This window comes from Uranotaenia lowii, chromosome 1 (assembly GCF_029784155.1).
Source record: "Uranotaenia lowii strain MFRU-FL chromosome 1, ASM2978415v1, whole genome shotgun sequence".
NCBI classification, from domain to species: domain Eukaryota; kingdom Metazoa; phylum Arthropoda; class Insecta; order Diptera; family Culicidae; genus Uranotaenia; species Uranotaenia lowii.
In genome coordinates, this window is record NC_073691.1 from 104,725,332 (window position 1) to 104,743,340 (window position 18,009).

At 38.8% G+C, this 18,009-nt stretch overlaps 2 protein-coding genes across 6 annotated transcripts in view; one reads left to right on the forward strand and one right to left on the reverse strand.

Moving 5' to 3' along the window:
• LOC129752633 (nuclear pore complex protein Nup205-like) lies at nt 1-1,382 on the reverse strand. Its single transcript, XM_055748409.1, has 2 exons — nt 519-1,382; nt 1-460 (listed from the first exon to the last, which is right to left on the reverse strand). The coding sequence occupies exons 1-2, from the start codon at nt 853-855 to the stop codon at nt 414-416; spliced, it is 384 nt and encodes a 127-aa protein (XP_055604384.1). The 5' UTR covers nt 856-1,382; the 3' UTR covers nt 1-413.
• Nucleotides 1-18,009, forward strand: part of LOC129752542 (contactin) — a 110,988-nt gene that overhangs the window by 26,373 nt on the left and 66,606 nt on the right. The gene's annotated exons all lie outside the window — the stretch shown is intronic.

Consider the following 18,009-nt stretch of genomic DNA (forward strand, 5'->3'; position numbering starts at 1 on the left):
CAAACTCTTTCGGATTTCATTTTTGGTGCGCTCATTTTGGGTCAGCTGTGCTCTATTAGTAGCGCTTAGGCTGGGGAATTGAGTTGGCCTACAAAAAAAATTTAAAAAACAACAAATCACAAAAATAAATCAGAAACACCTACCTTCCTCCAAGGTTTGATCCAGCAGCAAAATAAGCAGTCAAAGTTCTTTGCTCAGGTCAAACCCAAACAGATGGTGTGCCAAATTGGGGGTGCTTTGCGGCAAACACTCCTGCAGCCGGTCGATGATGGCTTTCTTGCACTGCAGCTCCGAACAAACGGAGCCTGTTTTGTGGTGCTGCTTCTGTAGTTCCTCCGAGAATGGTTCTGCTTCGCTTTCCAAAAACTCGATAAAACCCTTTCGGATTTAATTTTTGGTGCGCTCATTTTGGGTCAGCCGTGCTCGATCACTAGCTCTTGGGCTGGGGAATTGAGTTGGCCTGCAAAAAAAAATGCTAAAAAAACAACAAATCACAAAAACAAATTATAAATACCTACCTTCCTCCAGCGGCAAAATAAGCTGCAGTTGGTCGGGAAGCACCCCCGGTTGCTGCAAATTGGTGAGTAGCAGTTCTTTGCTCAGGTCAAAGCCAAGCAGATGGTGTGCCAGATTGGGGGGTGCTCTGCTGCCGCAAACACCCCGCAGCCGGTCGACGATAGCTTTCTTGTACTGCAGCTCCAAACAAACGGAGCCTGTTTCGTGCTGCTGCTCCTGTAGTTCCTGACCACATTCAACGTCATCCTCCGAGAATGTTACTGATGCTTCGCTTTCCAAACACAAACCCTGACGGATTTCAATTTTGGTGCGCTCATTTTGGGTCAGCAGCCCTAGCATTTACGTTCGGTTGACGCATTTTGGAAGCGAGAATTTTCATGGAAACTAGAGCGTTCTCCGGAAGGAACAATTGTAGGTAACGTAGCGGATGGCGTTGAACATGTGGTCCACTTTGGTCTTCATGCCTTCTCGAGATTTTTGCGTCCGGGGAATTTTTTTCTGGATTTTCATCCTGTTGGATGATTCATCTCTAACGTCCGGGGAATGGTGTGAAGGTGTCGAAAAGGGAGTAAGCTGCGTCGATGATGGCCATTTCCTGAGGGTTGATGTTTCTGCTGAGGGCTCTCTGTAGCGGTAAACTGTTTCACTGCCGGGGTTTTGCTCCTGTCTCAGATTCTGATAGTAGCGGAACAGTGAATTGATGAAATGGTCCCATGAAATTATGGCCGAAGCTCCCCCAGCTTTTTCTCCACCACCTTGTTTCAGCAAATTGAATGCGCTAGGCATGAAGCAGGCGTGAAATTTTGACCGGCAACGAAAACGCGGCGTGCGACAAACACGAAAAATAACTGATCGTTTTTCAAATGATGGCCCGTCGCAAGAAAAACTGACAGAATTCGAATCGAAACTAAACTGATCGATTTCGATATCTGTCATTGTATGGCAGCGGAGAAATTGTCAGGAAATCCAACAGATTTCGAAGGGAAACCGGATAGATTCAAACTGACAACTAATGGTTTGACAGTTATCGGTCCGGTTGCGATATTCCTTCCGATCCGGGCCGGTGTTGGGAAAATCTGATATTCGAACAGTTTCGTGCTGCAAAATTTGCATCGTATAACACTTTTTGGCTGAGGGTGATAGAAAAACACGATAATTTACAACACCGAACCGACACGGAAAATAAAAAAAAGGTAAAATTTACCTTTTTGCGAGGTGAATTTTTTCCACCCCTCTTTCGAGGTAAATTTTACCTTTTTTTCATTCACCTAGCAAAAAGGTAAATTATACCTTTTTTCAATTCACCTAGCAAAAAGGTATATTTTACCTTTTTCGCATTCACCTAGCAAACTCCTACTCCTGCGTTGCGTACATTAATGACCTCCTCTGTCCGGCTAATCCGGTCAGGTTCGGCTTTTCCGGCTGGAGGATGACGTGGAATACACCTATAAGCTCTATGGGTCGATCTGAAACAAAAGCAATGTATTATGACGAGAACCAGCACAACAAAATGATATCTAAGAAAACACTTACCATTCTATTCCGATTTTCACATATTATGCACAAAGCAAAACTTGTTCCTGAATGACAAAACATCTTAACCTCAATAAACGGGTTCGGCGAATAGTCACTTTTTCTCGAGAAGAATTGTACCGTTTTGTTTAGCTCAATCCAGGTCAACTTCACCTCGCTACGAGGTAAGTTTTACCTTACACTGCAAATTTTTGCCTCGATTTCCAGCAAAAAAAATTGCTGGAAACGTTCAGCAATCCAAATTTTTGCTGGAAACCAGCAATCGGTTTTCTAATTGCTGGATTTTTCAGCAATCGGTTGTGTTCTTGTCATTTTTGCTGAAAAATCAGTAATCGGTTTTCAAATTGCTGGACTTTCCAGCAATTGATCTAGTTTGCTGAAAAATCAGCAATCGAGTTGTCACATTATGGAGTCTGTTTGTTTTTGTACGCTGAAGCAAGGTGAGACTTTATTTTACGAATTTTGGTTGGATTAATATAATTATTTTCATTTTCCTCTATATTCTAGCAACCAGACACAAGTCAAGGGTGAGTTTTTATTACTAGATACTAATCAGAACTCTTTTCTCAGGTAGCGAATGATCAACACTCTGGCACAAAGCTGCCACCCCAGAGCCGGTGTTGGAAAATTAAAAAAAAAAAGTTCTTGAAAATAAACAAAACATAATTTAAAAATAGAATAAACCAATTCTTTTTCATTGCTCTTATATGCACAGCCAGTATTCAATATTTAATTTAGAATTGAAATATAAATTTGGTACTAAATACAGCCGGTTGTTTTGAAAGAAATAGCTGGTTTCCAGCAATCTGGATTGCTGATTTCCCAGCAATTTGAATTGCTGGAAACCAGCATTAACGTTTGCTGTTTTTTCCAGCAATTTAAATTGCTGGAAATTTTGCTGGAAAGTCAGCGGGACAAAAACCAGCAAAATTTTGCTGGTTTCCAGCAAAAAAAAATTTTCTGTGTATTTGGATTTACACACAAAACTTTCGGGGCTCCACTTAGCAAAATTTCGCTGTTACTTCCCGTTAGCAAAAATATGTTTTTACTGTTGAGTTAGCAAAAAGCTAAATTTACTTGATTTTAGTAATAAAAAAAGTCATTTTACTTGATTTTAGTAAAACGAAGGTTTTTCAGCCGCTTTGTTCACAGACACCAGCCGCCGCGCCAGTAGGGAGAAAAATAAAAAGCTGTCGCGATTAAGTGCGGTTCCGGATGTTCGTTGCTGATGGTTCTTGTGGTGGCAAACACCACAACGAAATGGTAGCTGAATCGACACCGGATGCTTACAGGGTAAGGTCTGATCTTAAAGTGTTCAGATTCTATAATTTCTCAATTTCTAATTTTTGTGTTTGTTTTTTTTTTTTTTCTACCAGGATAAAACCGCAACATGAAGCGCGCCACAGGCCGGTAATGAAGAAGGACCACAACTGGAAATTCAACAAGCTGCATCCGGCAAACACCCCGGTGCTTTCTTTGACGAAGGTGGCATGGCATTTCGCTCGCCAGTAGGTGCGTTCCCAGAATAGGAAAAATGTGAAAAAATATAAAAAATGTGAAAAATAAATTATAAGTGAATGAAATTTGTGTATTTTATTCAATATTCAAACATTCCCCTGATTCTCCAGAGAAAAAATAAAGAAACATGAAATTACGGATCCGGGCAATCTTTTTCTCCGGTTTTTGCTAGAAATTTGAGTAAAAACTGCGGCGGCTAACTTTTGTACTCGTTTGCTAAAATTTTAGTTAAAAAATATTGCTAAATTGATTGCTAAGTTTCTAGCTGGTCAAATTTGAGCAAAATTTTGCTAATTTCCGGCCTCGAAAATTTTGTGTGTACCTTTTTTTCTAGGTGAATTATACTTTTTTATTCAGCTCAATTCAGGTGAACTTCACCTCGCTACGAGGTAAAATTTACCTTTTTTGGATTCACCTTTTTCCTCGGTGAATTGTACCTTTTTTCCAACCTCGATTCAGGTAAACTTTACCTCGCTGTGAGGTGAGTTTCACCTCGAAGAGGTAGAAGCTACCTTTTTGGCTTTCACGATCGTTTACCTTGGCTATCTCGGTAAATTTTACCTTTTTATTATTTTCCGTGGAGTGATAGAGCCGGCGTTGCAATTAGTATTTGTGCGTAAAACGCTTCGGTGCTGCCATCTTTCTTATGTTTGAAACCGCGGTTAAGGGAAAAAAAAGAGGAAATTAAGCAATCTAAGGATTTTAATAGAAAATATTGTTTTACTTTTAAACAATGCATTCATCACTTAAACTGATACGAATTGCAATGAAGTTAATCAACTCTTTAAAACTTACAGCCAATTTTTTTCATGCCCTTGCCAATCGAATACATTTTGAGGCGCAAAGATGCCAGATAGCTGGGTGAATAAATAAATTCTGTTTGTATGTTTTATTTGAACGGTTTTCGGGAGTAGGAAATTGTTTCGCTTTTTTATTTGAAAAAGATATTCCGTCGGAATGTCCGGTAACAAGTTCGGAACGCCGTCTTTAATGGATCCATCATCTTTAGAAAACGGAGAAGAATTCGACAAGTGTCAATCATATCAAACGTAGGGCGTCGTATCGGGAGTAAAATTCAGCTTGTGTCTGAAATTTCTATACTTTTTATTTGTCACTTACTTAATTATCACTTTGAAAATGAAAGTTTTAGAAAGAGTTCAAAAACTTTATCAACTCGTGTAATCAAATGCCTTCCAATACAAAACTCCTAATTCTGCAGAATACAGTTTAATATTGGGATGCATTATAACTTAAACAATACTTATTCATACATCTAAATTATAAAATTTTCATATTGGCACTACTATTTCAAGTTAATGATCAAGTAAAATGAATTTGATTTCAAATTTCAAACGGTGAATTCAAAATACAAAAAGTCAGTAAAATAACTGAAAAGCTAATTCTCTTGGCATCGCTGGTTGCTTTCAATTTTATACCTTCGTATTCTATCACACCGGTGGACGGCCAACTTTTTTGGTCTATATTTCACGATAGAAAAATTCCCATCTGTGCTACAGACGTCAAAATTCTTACCACTTTTTCCCAACACCATTGGACTTGCTCTGAGAGCAAGTTCACTGCACTGACCGAAATCTGGCTATAAGCTTTATCAGATTTTTTAGTGATTTTGCACTAAAGGAAAATCCAATACTTTTTACGAATGTATACACAACTTGAAATGCATAGATTTTTGTTCTGATTATCTTTATCGGAAATTCCAATGGATGTAATAGTTTGTCAATTTGATTTAATTTACAGTTCAATGCAGTGAAATAAATGTTTTCGTTTTTTTTTCGGATTTCGTTTAAATGATACATCGTGATTTAAGTTTAGATTGTTTTTATTGATAAATTATGTACATATACCTGTAGGTCTGGCTGACGTATGTATGGTTCAAACTTCTGAAGTGTTCCGTTTTCCTGCTGCTAATCCACCGTTGCGATTAAAATTGCCACTTGATGCACACTAGCATCGTTCCAGAAGTCAATCACACTTGCCGGGAAATAGATTTGGAGATTCAGGGGCCTTCCGAGGGCAGAAATTTATTACCTTAAATAAAAATAAAAGAAATATTTCTACTGAACAAATTTGTTGAATATGATTTATAAAGACAAATTTTCAATATTCTTACCTGAGGGTCTACTAGAATCTTGTTCAAATAATTTGAATATCCAGTTCAGGTGAAGTTCTCTCCGGAAGAACATCTCCTCGTTCATCAGAATGGGGCGCTTCTTTTACACCATCGAAATATTTGTTTCCTGTGGGGAAAGCGATACGAAGGATTAATTTTGATAATTGTAAAAATAATGAGACATTTAGCTTACTTACCTGTTTTACAATCTAATATTCGCCATTTTCCGTGTTTTTCCTATCCATCATTATAATGATTGTAAACATAGAACAATTTTAACGAACAGCGGTTTTTCTTTATAATTTCACAGCCTGAACCGAAAATTATTTGTTCTGAATTCAAACCACACCTACTAAAAACTATATCGAATCATATTTATGAAATTTATTAGATTTTCAGATACAATTAATATAGTGTAGTATTACAGAACGAATGTATAAAACTTATTGGATTTTTGATTAGTCTATACTATGTACATCGTAGACAAAAATTAATTGTACAATTTATAGGATTTTAGCATTACATTTATTGGATTTTCTAGTACTTTATATCCACTTTCCTTAAAATAAAAGCTATTAAAACGATTTAGTGAATTTTATTACCTGATTTGGTTCAGTGTGGTTGAGATGGAGATAGAAATTTCGAAGGTTTACAACACATCACAACACATTTGCCGTACACCGGTGTTGGGAGAATCTGATATTCGAACAGTTTCGCGCTGCAAAATTTGTATCGTATAACACTTTTTGGCCGAGGGTGAGGCCGATGACATAGTGAATACGATGCGATGCGATGCGGTGAATGCGGTTCAATGCGGTGAACCACATTTGATGAAAATGTATGTGAATCGCTTAAACCTGACATAGGCCGATGACATAGTGAATACGATGCGATGCGATGCGGTGAATGCGATTCAATGCGGCGAACCACATTTGATGAAAATGTATGTGAATCGCTTAAACCTGACATACTCAACGCGGAGAAGCAGATGTCAATTTGTTCCGCCGCTCGAGTTCGCATAGGCTGCGTCCGTAAATTTTCCGCCAATTCGCATCGCATCGCACTCACTATGTCATCGGCCATACTCAACGCGGCGAAGCAGATGTCAATTTGTTCCGCCGCTCGAGTTCGCGTAGGCTGCGTCCGTAAATTTTCCGCCAATTCGCATCGCATCGCACTCACTATGTCATCGGCCTGATAGAAAAACACGATGTTTTGCAACACCGAACCGAGTGATACAGTCGGCGTTGCAATACAGTATTCGTGCATGAAACGCTTCGGTGCTGCCATCTTTCTTATGCTCATAACCTTATTTGAGGGGAAAATAAAGGAAATTGACCAATTTCAGGATTTTAACATAAAGTGATATTTTCTTTTGTAAACAATTCTCTTATCACTTAAGTTGATACGAATTACAAAGAAGTTAATCAACTCTTTAAAGCCTACAGCCAATTTTTGTCATGCCCTTTCCAATTGAGTGGGCTATCATACATTTCGAGGCGCAGAGATGCCAGATAGCTGGGTATATAAATTTTGTTTGTTAGAGCGGTTTTCGGGAGTAGGAGTTTCGTTTTTTTATTTGAAAAATGTTATTCCGTCGGAATGTCCGATATCAAAGTTTGAACGCCGCCTTTAATGGTCCATCATCTTTAGAAAACGGAACCTTCGCTGTTATTTCGTCGAGTGTCAATCATATCAAACGCAAATTATTTTATAATTAAACCCCATATTCAGAATTTTAGGTTTTGCTGCTGGAATGCTCCAAATTTGGCTTCCGGTGGATTGGATCACTGATCCCTTTATTGAAACACGGTTAGGAACGGTTCTGATATCGGAACGTTCCACAGGTGGAACCTGGTGGACCAATATAAGTTTGTATTAAAAGTTACCAAACAAAAACACTTAATTTAAATTATATGTAAAACCTTCAAATTCGAAGAGTCCATCAAAGACCAAATTCACTTTCATTTGTGCTCTACTTGCCCATAGAATTTCGAGAATTTCACTCATAGCATTGGAAGAACGTTACAATACCACTACCATATAATAACCTAGGTAAGGCAAATAGAAATTTTGATGCAGCATTTTTTACGTTTCGACAGAAAATTAGCACTTTTTTGAAAGATTTGTAAGCGTTTGTGAAAAAAAACGTGCCGGAACCAAACAAAATCAACAAACCTGTTGTTTCACAGATGAGACATGCTCAGTTAAGTGAAACTTGTAAACTTATCCAATGCAAAACTCTCTCAACAACTTAGAAAAAGTTTTAAGAATGGTCATTCGAATGAAACAAAATTTGATCCCTGCTCACTGGTCAATGATTTAATCAGTTCAATTTGACATTTGAGCCCTTTTTTTGTTTTTTTTTCTTATGAACTGATTTTTTTTTAAATTTTGGAATGCATTTTAACTTATACAGTATTTGTACATACACATTGATAATAAATTTTTCATATTAGCACTACTTTTTCAATAAAGTGAATTTGATTTCAATTTTTAAACAATCAATTCGAAATAGGAAAAATAATAAAAATACTGAACAGCAAATGCACTTGGCATCACTGGTTGCCCCCAATTTTATACCTTCGTTTTCTATCACACCGGTGGACGGCCAACATTTTTGGTCTATTTTTCACGATACAAAAATTCCCATCTGTGCTACAGCTACAGCTACAGCTGTCAGCTGTTGCTCTAAGTGTTTTCAGTCCAACAAAAAGAGTTCAATTTTTAGTTCATAAAGGTCGAACTCAGCTTTGCTCCCTCGCCGAAGGAAAAAAAGGATCAATTTTGAGTTCGCAGGTCGAACTCCATTTTGAACCATCGCAAGGAGGGAAAAGGGTACTTAACTTTAGGTTAATAGAGTTGTTTTTGACATTTCTTACGCACACTTGCTGAGCGTGTACAGATGAGATGGGACAATTAACCTCAAAAACTCTCGGTACAAAAAACGGGCAGCCGGACGACACACATGGTCGTTTTTAAGGTTAATTGTCCCAAAACTCGAAAGTGTTGGTGAAACAACCAGCATAATATCACGAACACTACCAGCGGCAAATAGGACTATAGAATCGAACTATAGTTATATGTTTTGAATCTCGGTCGTACTTAATTTTGAGTTAAAATAAACGAGCGTGTACAAATATCGACAAATTCGCCCTGTTGAAAAGCTATAAACACATGTTCGTGTTTTGATTTTTTTGGTGTTCAGCAGCCGAATTCCGGGCAAAAATGTCGTGAAAGAAAAGAAATTATTACGTTTTTAAAATTTTCCTATCTTGGAATTTCGGTGAATTTAAAGAAGACATTTTTGACGTTTAAAGAAGAAAACATGATTTTCAATCTCTTCGGAATTTTTTTCGATGTAAAATTGTCTTATAAGATCTATATCTATATCTATAGATTGACATTCCGGTCAATTCAAAGAAGACATTTTTTTGACGTTTGAAATAGAAAACGAGATTTTTAATTTCTTCGGCATTTTTGCTTCGGAAATTTAAAAAGACATTTCTTTTCCGTGAGAATTCTGCTAGCTCTAGTTTTTGAAATTCTAGGGTGATTTTTGAAATTTTTTATCAACATTTTAGAACTATTCTAAGATACTTAAATCGAAGGTATCGAATCAATGATAAACTGTTTTGAAGACCGCGAGTAGTTTAATCTTCTGAGAAAACTGAGTTTATTGATCACAGTATGCACAGTAAACTAAAATTACCGAGTTTGGTAATTTATTTTACAGAACTAGCTCTGTAATTAGAAAATTTTCGGTAATTGATCAATTTGACGTTTAGTTTTTACCGAGTTCAGTAAATCGGCTCTTGACTTACCGAAGTTCTTATATTTTAATGTAAACAAATCTCAATGCCATCAATTTTCGGTAAAAAATCACCGAAATCAAACTGCAAACAAGACGAACGTCAAAATTCGATTGTCATTTTTCGCACTCCGGGTCTTCCTTCTCATTCTTGCAACCGAAATTAATCGTTTCGACTACTTTCGTGTGCTCGAGTGTGATGGGTGTCTTTTAACCGGCCAGTCGTCGCCATTGCTCGGCATTTTCGGTTTCGCGTGCTTTGAGCAATGAAGCAGCAGTTTTTATTTTTGCTTCGATTTTTGCACTTGAACGCACATAGACGATCGGATTTGGGACATCGCCAGCACCGCGGCGCTTCGCATGGAATGGATTGCTAATTTGATCGCAGCTCCAGTAAAGGTACATCAGATGAGTTTATTTTCCGCACTTTAGTAAAAAATTAATTTTACTTCCAGGTCCCGTGGCTGTGACAACCTTCCTCCAGTCACCTGTGGCAGATGGCCATTGTCCACAGAATGTGGAGGAGGGGATCCTTGAAAAGCCACGAGACGGTACCATGTTGCCATAACACAGAAAATAAAGTTAAAATAATTTGATCCAGCTCCTCATTTTTATTTGTAGATTGAGCCTCTGCTATTAAGGCGTCCTCTAGAAATGCGATAGTATTTAGCAAAAAATATTTTTTTCGGTAATTTTTAACGAAAACCGCAAAACGTTTGCTAGTTTCAGCTTATGATGCACAGCATATTACATGAGATGATATTCGAGACTCAAATCATCTCGTGTAGTATGCTGATTACGTACACCAATCTACGGAACGTTTTGCGGTTTTCGGTGAAAATTAGTGAAAAATTTAGTTTTTGGTAAATATTATCGGCATTGCGGTAATAACAGATATTTCGGCGAAAAAAATCAATTTTTCGGTGAAAACTACCGAATTTTCGGTAAAAATTGGAGCAATTTTGTGAAAGTTACCAGTTTTTCGGTAAACATTACCGAACTTTTTGAATTTATCTGGTAAAACTGACCGGTTTTTTGGTTTAAATTACAGATACTTCGGTAAACTCTTCCGATTGTTCGGTAAATATTACCGAACTTTTACAGTTTTTTCGGTAAAAATTATCAGTATTTCGATAATAATTACAGGTGTTTCGGTAAAAAATTTCAAGTATTTCGGTAATAGTTTTAGGTATTTCGGTAATCATTACAGGTTTTACGGTTAAGTCTACCAGTTGTTCGGTTTATATAACCGAGCTTTTTAGTTTTTCAGTTAAAAATAACCGGCCTTTCGGTATTAATTAAAGTCCTTTCGGTTCAACAATACCGATTGGTCGGTTATATAACGAGCTGTCATGTTGACAACTGTCAATATTTTGACAGATGATCAGCCGAGTTTTGGTTATTTTTTACCGAAAAAGGTCCGTAATATTTGACAGCTGTCACTTCTCAGCCATAGAAAATTACCGAACAGTTTAACGATCTCCACATGTTAGGATTTCGGTAAAATAATTACCGAACTCGGTAATTTTCGTTTACTGTGTGGTAAAATATGAGAATTAAAAGAAAAAAAATGCTCATAAATGTTCTTCAATGATGTCAGAAATTGTTATATTTTTTCTGATGTATTTTTAACACTTCAGGATTTTTTTTTATTATAAGATTTTTCTCGCTGATATAGGGGTTGTTTCCAATTAAACCGGAACAGTTATTTGTTCATAATTTAACCAGTGATTTAACCCCAAGAAACTGACTCAAAATAAAAATATATGTTGAACAATTATCTGTAACTTTTTCACTGAAATCAAATTCACACTGCATAACAAAGCTAACCATCTACTGAATGAACCATAAATACTTAGATCGTAGCGCTTCTTTGTCTTCTCGTGGGTCTTCTTGATCCGCTGTTGGATGAATTTGTGAATCCTGTTGATCGTGGATAACCGCATCTCCTGCGCGACCTTTGGATCGTCTGACACGTTTAAGTCAGAGTGCAGAGTGTAGAGGTCCGTGTGCAGCAGCAGTTCGCTGCCGAAGTTGGCGAAATGCGGACTCCGGTTGATTCGTGCTTCGCACTGTTGATGGCTGCGGTGATGGCGGCCAGGTTCTTGTCCCACTCTCGATGATTTTCTTCCAACAACGATCGAACACAAGTGATTAGAACTCTGTTCACTCGCTCGGCGTTGTTGACCTGCGGTGCGTAAAAAGCGGTCTTCATGTGGATAATTTTGTGACGGCTTAGCAGCGCTCGAAACACCTGCGACTCGAACTGCTTGCCGTTGTCTGACAGTATTATCCTCGGCCTGGAGAATTTCAGGAATACCTTTTCCTCGAGAAAATCGACCATCTTGGTTGAATCGGCTGCTCGCATCGGGTGCACAGTAAACGAAAATTACCGAGTTCGGTAATTTTTTTACCGAAATCCTAACATGTGTAAATCGGTAAACTGTTCGGTAATTTTTTCGGTAAAAAATACACGAACATCGGTAAATAAAGAATCGATTTACCGATGTTCGTTTATTTTTTACCGAAAAAATTACCGAACAGTTTACCGATTTACACATGTTAGGATTTCGGTAAAAAAATTACCGAACTCGGTAATTTTCGTTTACTGTGTGAGCAATGACGTATTTGGTGATCCAATCGACGATGACTAGAAGAACTGTGTTGCCCTTCTTAGATCTGGTGAGCGGCCCGACGAAGTCAATGGATATTAACTCCCACGGTACCTTTCCTGGCTTGAGCTTCCCCATCTGCGGCATCATTCTTATATTGGGCGCTTTACTGGCCTTGGACGTAGTGCATGCTTTGACGTAACGGGCGACGTTGTCCTGCATCTTCGGCCAGTAATAGTACTGCTGTAGTTTGTGCCACGTCTTCTGGAAGCCTAGATGCGCTGCTGATGGTGCGTCGTGATATCGACGAATGAGTTCTGCTCGGTGGTTTTCCGGGACTACTCTCTTCCATCGATGCGTGATTAAACCAGCCTCATCCTTACAATGACAATTTTTGTAAAGCTCGTTGTTTGCGATACGGAAGTCGGGATATCTGTCGCCTTTCCTTTCTACCTGCTTGACGATGTTCTTGTACCATGGATCATTCTCCTCGGATATCGAAAACACTAGCGAACAAACTACTCTGGATAGCGCGTCTGGTACGGTGTTGTAGCTGCCCTTCCGGTACCTGATTTCGAAGTCGAACGCGTTGAGTCTCAAGAGCCATCTTCTCATCAAAGCTGTGGGGTTTTTCAAAGTTTTCAGGTAGCTGAGTGCGGAATGGTCACAGTAAACGACGAAACGTACCCCTTCTACATAGCCACGAAACTTCTCTATGGCTCGTATCACCGCTAAGCATTCCTTCTCCGTCACGGTGTACTTCCGTTCCGACGATGAAAGCTTCTGTGAGAAGTAACAGATAGGGTGTTCTTCTCCTTCGAGTTCCTGCGTCAACACGGCTCCAATTGCGATATCGCTGGCATCGCAAGAGATCGAAAATGGCTTCGTGTAGTCCGGCATGGCTAAAACTGGAGCTGTTACCAAGGCCGACTTCAGTTTGGGCAGAAACACAGTGCACGCGAGCGAGCGATTCGCGCGAAGAATCGCGCCTCATTTGAACACGTTGAAAACTATGAGACCGTTCACAGTGCAAGCGACGCGATTCGTACTACTCGAGCGAAATACCATTCGGAAAATTATCCGTCGCAGCAGTCGCGTGAACACTTTGTTTTGGTTCACCCAAACTTCATATGAACCTGCACTGAAATTATATCTTGGCAGTTTTATTTGAAAATATATCGCGTTATTTTTAAATAATAAAAAAAAAACGATTTTCCTCCACTAACTTTTTAAATAAATTCGAAGCAGAGGTCAATTTCAATTATGACAAAGTTTTTCCAGCATATACCTGTCGTTTGTCCAGTATATGGACGAAATGGTGACCAGCAAATTCTGAAGAGAAATTCGTTTTATTTTGCGGCACGGTGAATTTGAATTTTTTTTTGTTTCGATTATAGTCGTTTTACCATCTTTATGGCATTCGCGACTTTATCAACGTTACAGTTGGCGGATCGTTATTGAAAAACTTATCCGGTACAACTGTGTTCGATGTTTACTCTTGGGCTCGAACTCGCGGACATCGGCTCAGGAGACAACAGAGCTATATCACAAGCCCGTATAGGTGAATTTGAAATGATGAATGCTCTTTGTGCTGTAAAAAACACATTACTTCGGGGAAAAATTTAAACATTGTGAATTTATTTTTTTCGCCAAGCTGCATAAGATGCATATACCGGCGCGCGTTTTTTTTCTCTAATTATTTGAAACCTTTGGAGATTCCGATGAAAAATTGCGTGGTCATCAGGTCTCGCACGATCCAATTTTTTTTCATTCCATTTTTAATTGCTTGAATAATTTAAGAACGTGAAGTTTTGATGCCAAAATAAATAAGATGGTTTATAAAAAATAATTTTCTTCGAAAAACAATCCCGCATAGTAGAATACTATACTCTGAATCTTCAGAATGATTCATCTCTGATAACATTTATGGTACTGATTCGGATTGCGCCTTTGATAAATGTGCTCTTGCTAGAAATTGCTAAATATTATTTCTGAAAGATTTGATTAATGGTATTAAGCACAAATTGCCTTTTTTTGCAACGCGATAAAAAGATAAAACAATATTTTTGGAAGATACGATAAATGATCTAGAAAACATATTGATTATTTTTGCAACACACCTTCAATTTTGCTGCTGTCACTTCAAGACACGCCGCTGAAATTTGTTTTTTTTTCACCCAATCGACCAGAATAAAACGACGGCGGTAGTATAATTTTCTGCTTCAAAATCAAAAGTTTTCGAGTTCGGAGGAAGTTTTCGATGTTGAGAAACACGCAGGCGGGTATGGTAAGTGAACGCATCTTCATAGCAAGAAATTTTAACTTATTTTTTTCGATGTGCTTTACAGATTCTGAGACATATCCGGCAAGGATTGCGATCTGCGGAAAGCGAGAAAATTTTGCTTCACCGGCAACCCCAAGATGGAACTGCCAGTCGGCTACTCCATGGAAATAGAAAAAAAAACCAGTTCTGCACCATATGGAATGCATTTGAAACAACCGGGAGGTGCAGCGGAAGGTTCTTCTTGCAACATCCGGAAGGTGCTTATGCAATATCTGTGCGGGTAATTTGATTGTTGTGTGAAATCGAAAATGATTACCCGCATGGAGCGATATCATACAAAAACTATTACCATTATCTTCTTCCCAAGACACCCAAAAGATTCCCTTTATAGTTTTTGGATTATTTATAAACGATTAGTCAAATCGTTTTTTCATGAAATGGAATCGTTTAGACACAAATAACGATACAGGGAACGGGTTGTTAAGTAAATAAACGATTCATTTTTTTGCTTTTTTCTAAAGAAATTTTTCTAGAAAATATAGCACAACGATAGATGTAATCGTCGCCTAATCTTTTTTTTTTTTAATATTGCGGACGCTACAGCTTATCTTCAAAATATCTTTTCCCATCAAAAATTAAAAAAAAGGATTCATTTTATAATCTCTTTATTAAACTATTATATCCAATTGTTTCATTTTATTTATAATTCGTTCACAAAAAATATCGGTCGAACTAAGAAAATTATCAGCATTATCACCGGTTAGCTTTTGGGAAGCTTAATACTGAGAGTTGTTTACTACTGATTTCTAGCTATAAGGCGAAACGAACGCTGGATTCTTAGTGCCCCGCAGTATGACCACCTCCGGATTCGTGACTAGCGTTTCAGGTCGATAAGGACTACTGGGAAGCAGCATCTTACTTGAACTGGATTGAGCAGTCGATTATGTCGATGAAAGACTTCTTGATGAAGGTGTTTAGGTAGTGGCTGTGAGAACAGTTTTGGAAGTCTCACTCGAGGGATTTACGCCGGGTGCCATCCTGTACGGTGTACGTCGCTGCACAGCATTTTTTTTTTTGCTGGAAACCAGCAAAATTTTGCTGGTTTTTGTCCCGCTGACTTTCCAGCAAAATTTTCAGCAATTTAAATTGCTGGAAAAAACAGCAAACGTTGATGCTGGTTTCCAGCAATTCAAATTGCTGGAAAATCAGCAATCCAGATTGCTGGAAACCAGCTATTTCTTTCAAAACAACCGGCTGTATTTAGTATCAAATTTATATTTCATTCAAAATTAAATATTGGATAATGGCTGTGCATATAATGGGCAATAAGAAACAATTAATTTCTTCCATTTTTCAATAATGTTTGTATTTATTTCCAAGAACTTTCTCTAAAAATTTTACAACACCGGCTCTAGAGTGGCAGCTTTGTGCCAAAGTGTTTGTTGGGGTTTTACAGTTCGTCCTCGACTGAACTCAACTAGAATTTATTTTTAATTAATGAATTTAACAGTCGAAAAAGAAATAATATATTGACTTACAAATTAGTCCCTTTTCTGATTCGACCAGCTAATCTGAGCGACACTGTATGGTTATCCTGGTTATCCGTTTCCGAAAATGTACTAAAGAATACAATAATAGCTTGGTTATTCTGATAATACTTCAAAACAGGGTTCTTTTGTGAACTTACTGGCAATACAACTAATTGATTTAATAAACTTTAAATTTACAAATTGATAGAGTTGTAGAAAACACGTTGGGTCACTTGCTACGGTTTTTTATGAGTCAATGTGGTTTCCAATTCTGTTTTATGATCTTCTTCTCCAAGTGATGACAATTCGCGGCATGTCAACGCGACAGATGATGATGAGCGCTTCTCACTCGTGACTTGCTGATCGGTCACAAAACCCCGGCCCGTAATGCCCTACAGACCGGCTTTACCTTCTCCCTTCAGATCCAGCAAGGCCACCTTAACCGCTCCTCGTTGTAGAATACCAATATCTGTCCGAACATCCACTTTCCTGACCTGGCCCTCGTCGTCTGGATAGGTTTTCACAATCCGCCCACGCAGCCAGCCATTCCGCACTGTTTCATCTACAATGACCACTAAGTCGCCCTCTTTCAGTGGTCTGACATCACTGAACCATTTTGTCCTCCTGGCAATTGTCGGAAAATAACCAGAGATCCATTTTTTCCAAAATTGATTTAAGATTGGATCCAGCGCCTTCCAATTCGCTCTCAAGTTTACGTGATCATCCAGTGACACCTTTGGAGGGTTGGAGCCATCTGAACTGAGCAACAGGAAATTATTCGGAGTCAAAACTTCTTCGTTTGGGGAATCCAGTGGTACAAACGTTAGTGGATGAGAATTTACTAACATTTCGATCTCTGCCAAAAACGTAACAAGTTCTTCGTCATCGAGTTGTCGTTGAGGTGTGATTACCTTGAAGGCATCTTTCACAGAGCGGACCTTCCGCTCCCAAATACCCCCCATATGGGGAGTGGACGGTGGGTTGAAATGCCACTCGGTTTCGGCATTGGTGAAAGTTCGGGCAGCTTCATGATTCGCATTCTTGATCTCGGTGGATAGTTCTCTCGATGCACCACGAAAATTTGTTCCATTGTCGCTGTAAAAGTGCTTCGGCGGACCTCTTCTTGCGACAAACCGTCTAATAGCCTTTATACACGAATCGGAAGACATGGAGTGCATCACTTCGAGATGTATAGCTCGTATCGTGAGGCACGTGAATAAGCAGATCCAGCGTTTAACGTTTGCGCGTCCCCGTCTAACTGTCACCGGACCAAAGTAATCCACGCCTGTGAATGTAAATGCTCGAACATATGGACACACCCTCGGGTGAGGTAGACAAGCCATTCGTGGTGCACAAGGAACCGCCTTATACACGCGGCACCATGCACAGTTTTTGATGATCGACTTTACTGTTGCTCGACATTTTGGGATATAGAAGCGCTGTTGTATCTCGTTGAGTACGGTTCCGGTGTTTGCATGACCGTAACGTTGATGGAATTTTAGTACAAGTAGTTTGGTTACGTGGCTATCTTTGGGAAGAACTACTGGATTTCGAAAATTGTAAGGGTAATAAAGGGCCTTACCGTCGATTCTTGTCGCTGCTCTAAGCACACCATCGTCGTCCAAAATTAAGCAAATTTTCGCCAAAGGGCTACTTTTCAAAAGTTTCTTACGTTTTGTTACTGGCAAGCTAAGGTTGTTCCGACAAACGGCAATTTCATCTGCGAATTTTTCTGCTTGTATCAAACGCCACAAAGCAGTTTCAGCTGCAGCGTAATCTTTTTGGGTAAGTTGAACTGTTGGTGGATTATTCGGGGTACGATTTTTGGTTTGACAAAGATGGAAAAAGTGGTAAAAGTAACCCAAATACTTGGTGAGTTGTTCGAAGCGTGAAAATTTACAATATTGCAACAGCGGTCGCATCGGAGCTGCGTAGTGGATTAAATGGACGACTTTCATCTCCTCGGGTGTTTCCTGTTGGTCTGGTTTCCGTTTTGGCCACTCGTTTTCTCTACGTAGAAGAAAATCGGGACCGGTGAACCACGTACTGGAAGGATCAAATTTGGGACCGTTGTT

What these genes read in the sequence shown, in the direction of transcription:
- LOC129752633 (XM_055748409.1), bottom strand. Translation starts at nt 855, where the DNA reads ATGCTAGGGCTGCTGACCCAAAATGAGCGCACCAAAATTGAAATCCGT. An exon ending in TATTTTGCCGCTGGAGGAAG is followed by an intron (nt 461 to 518) that starts GTAGGTATTTAT and finishes TTTTTTTTGCAG; the next exon opens with GCCAACTCAATTCCCCAGCC.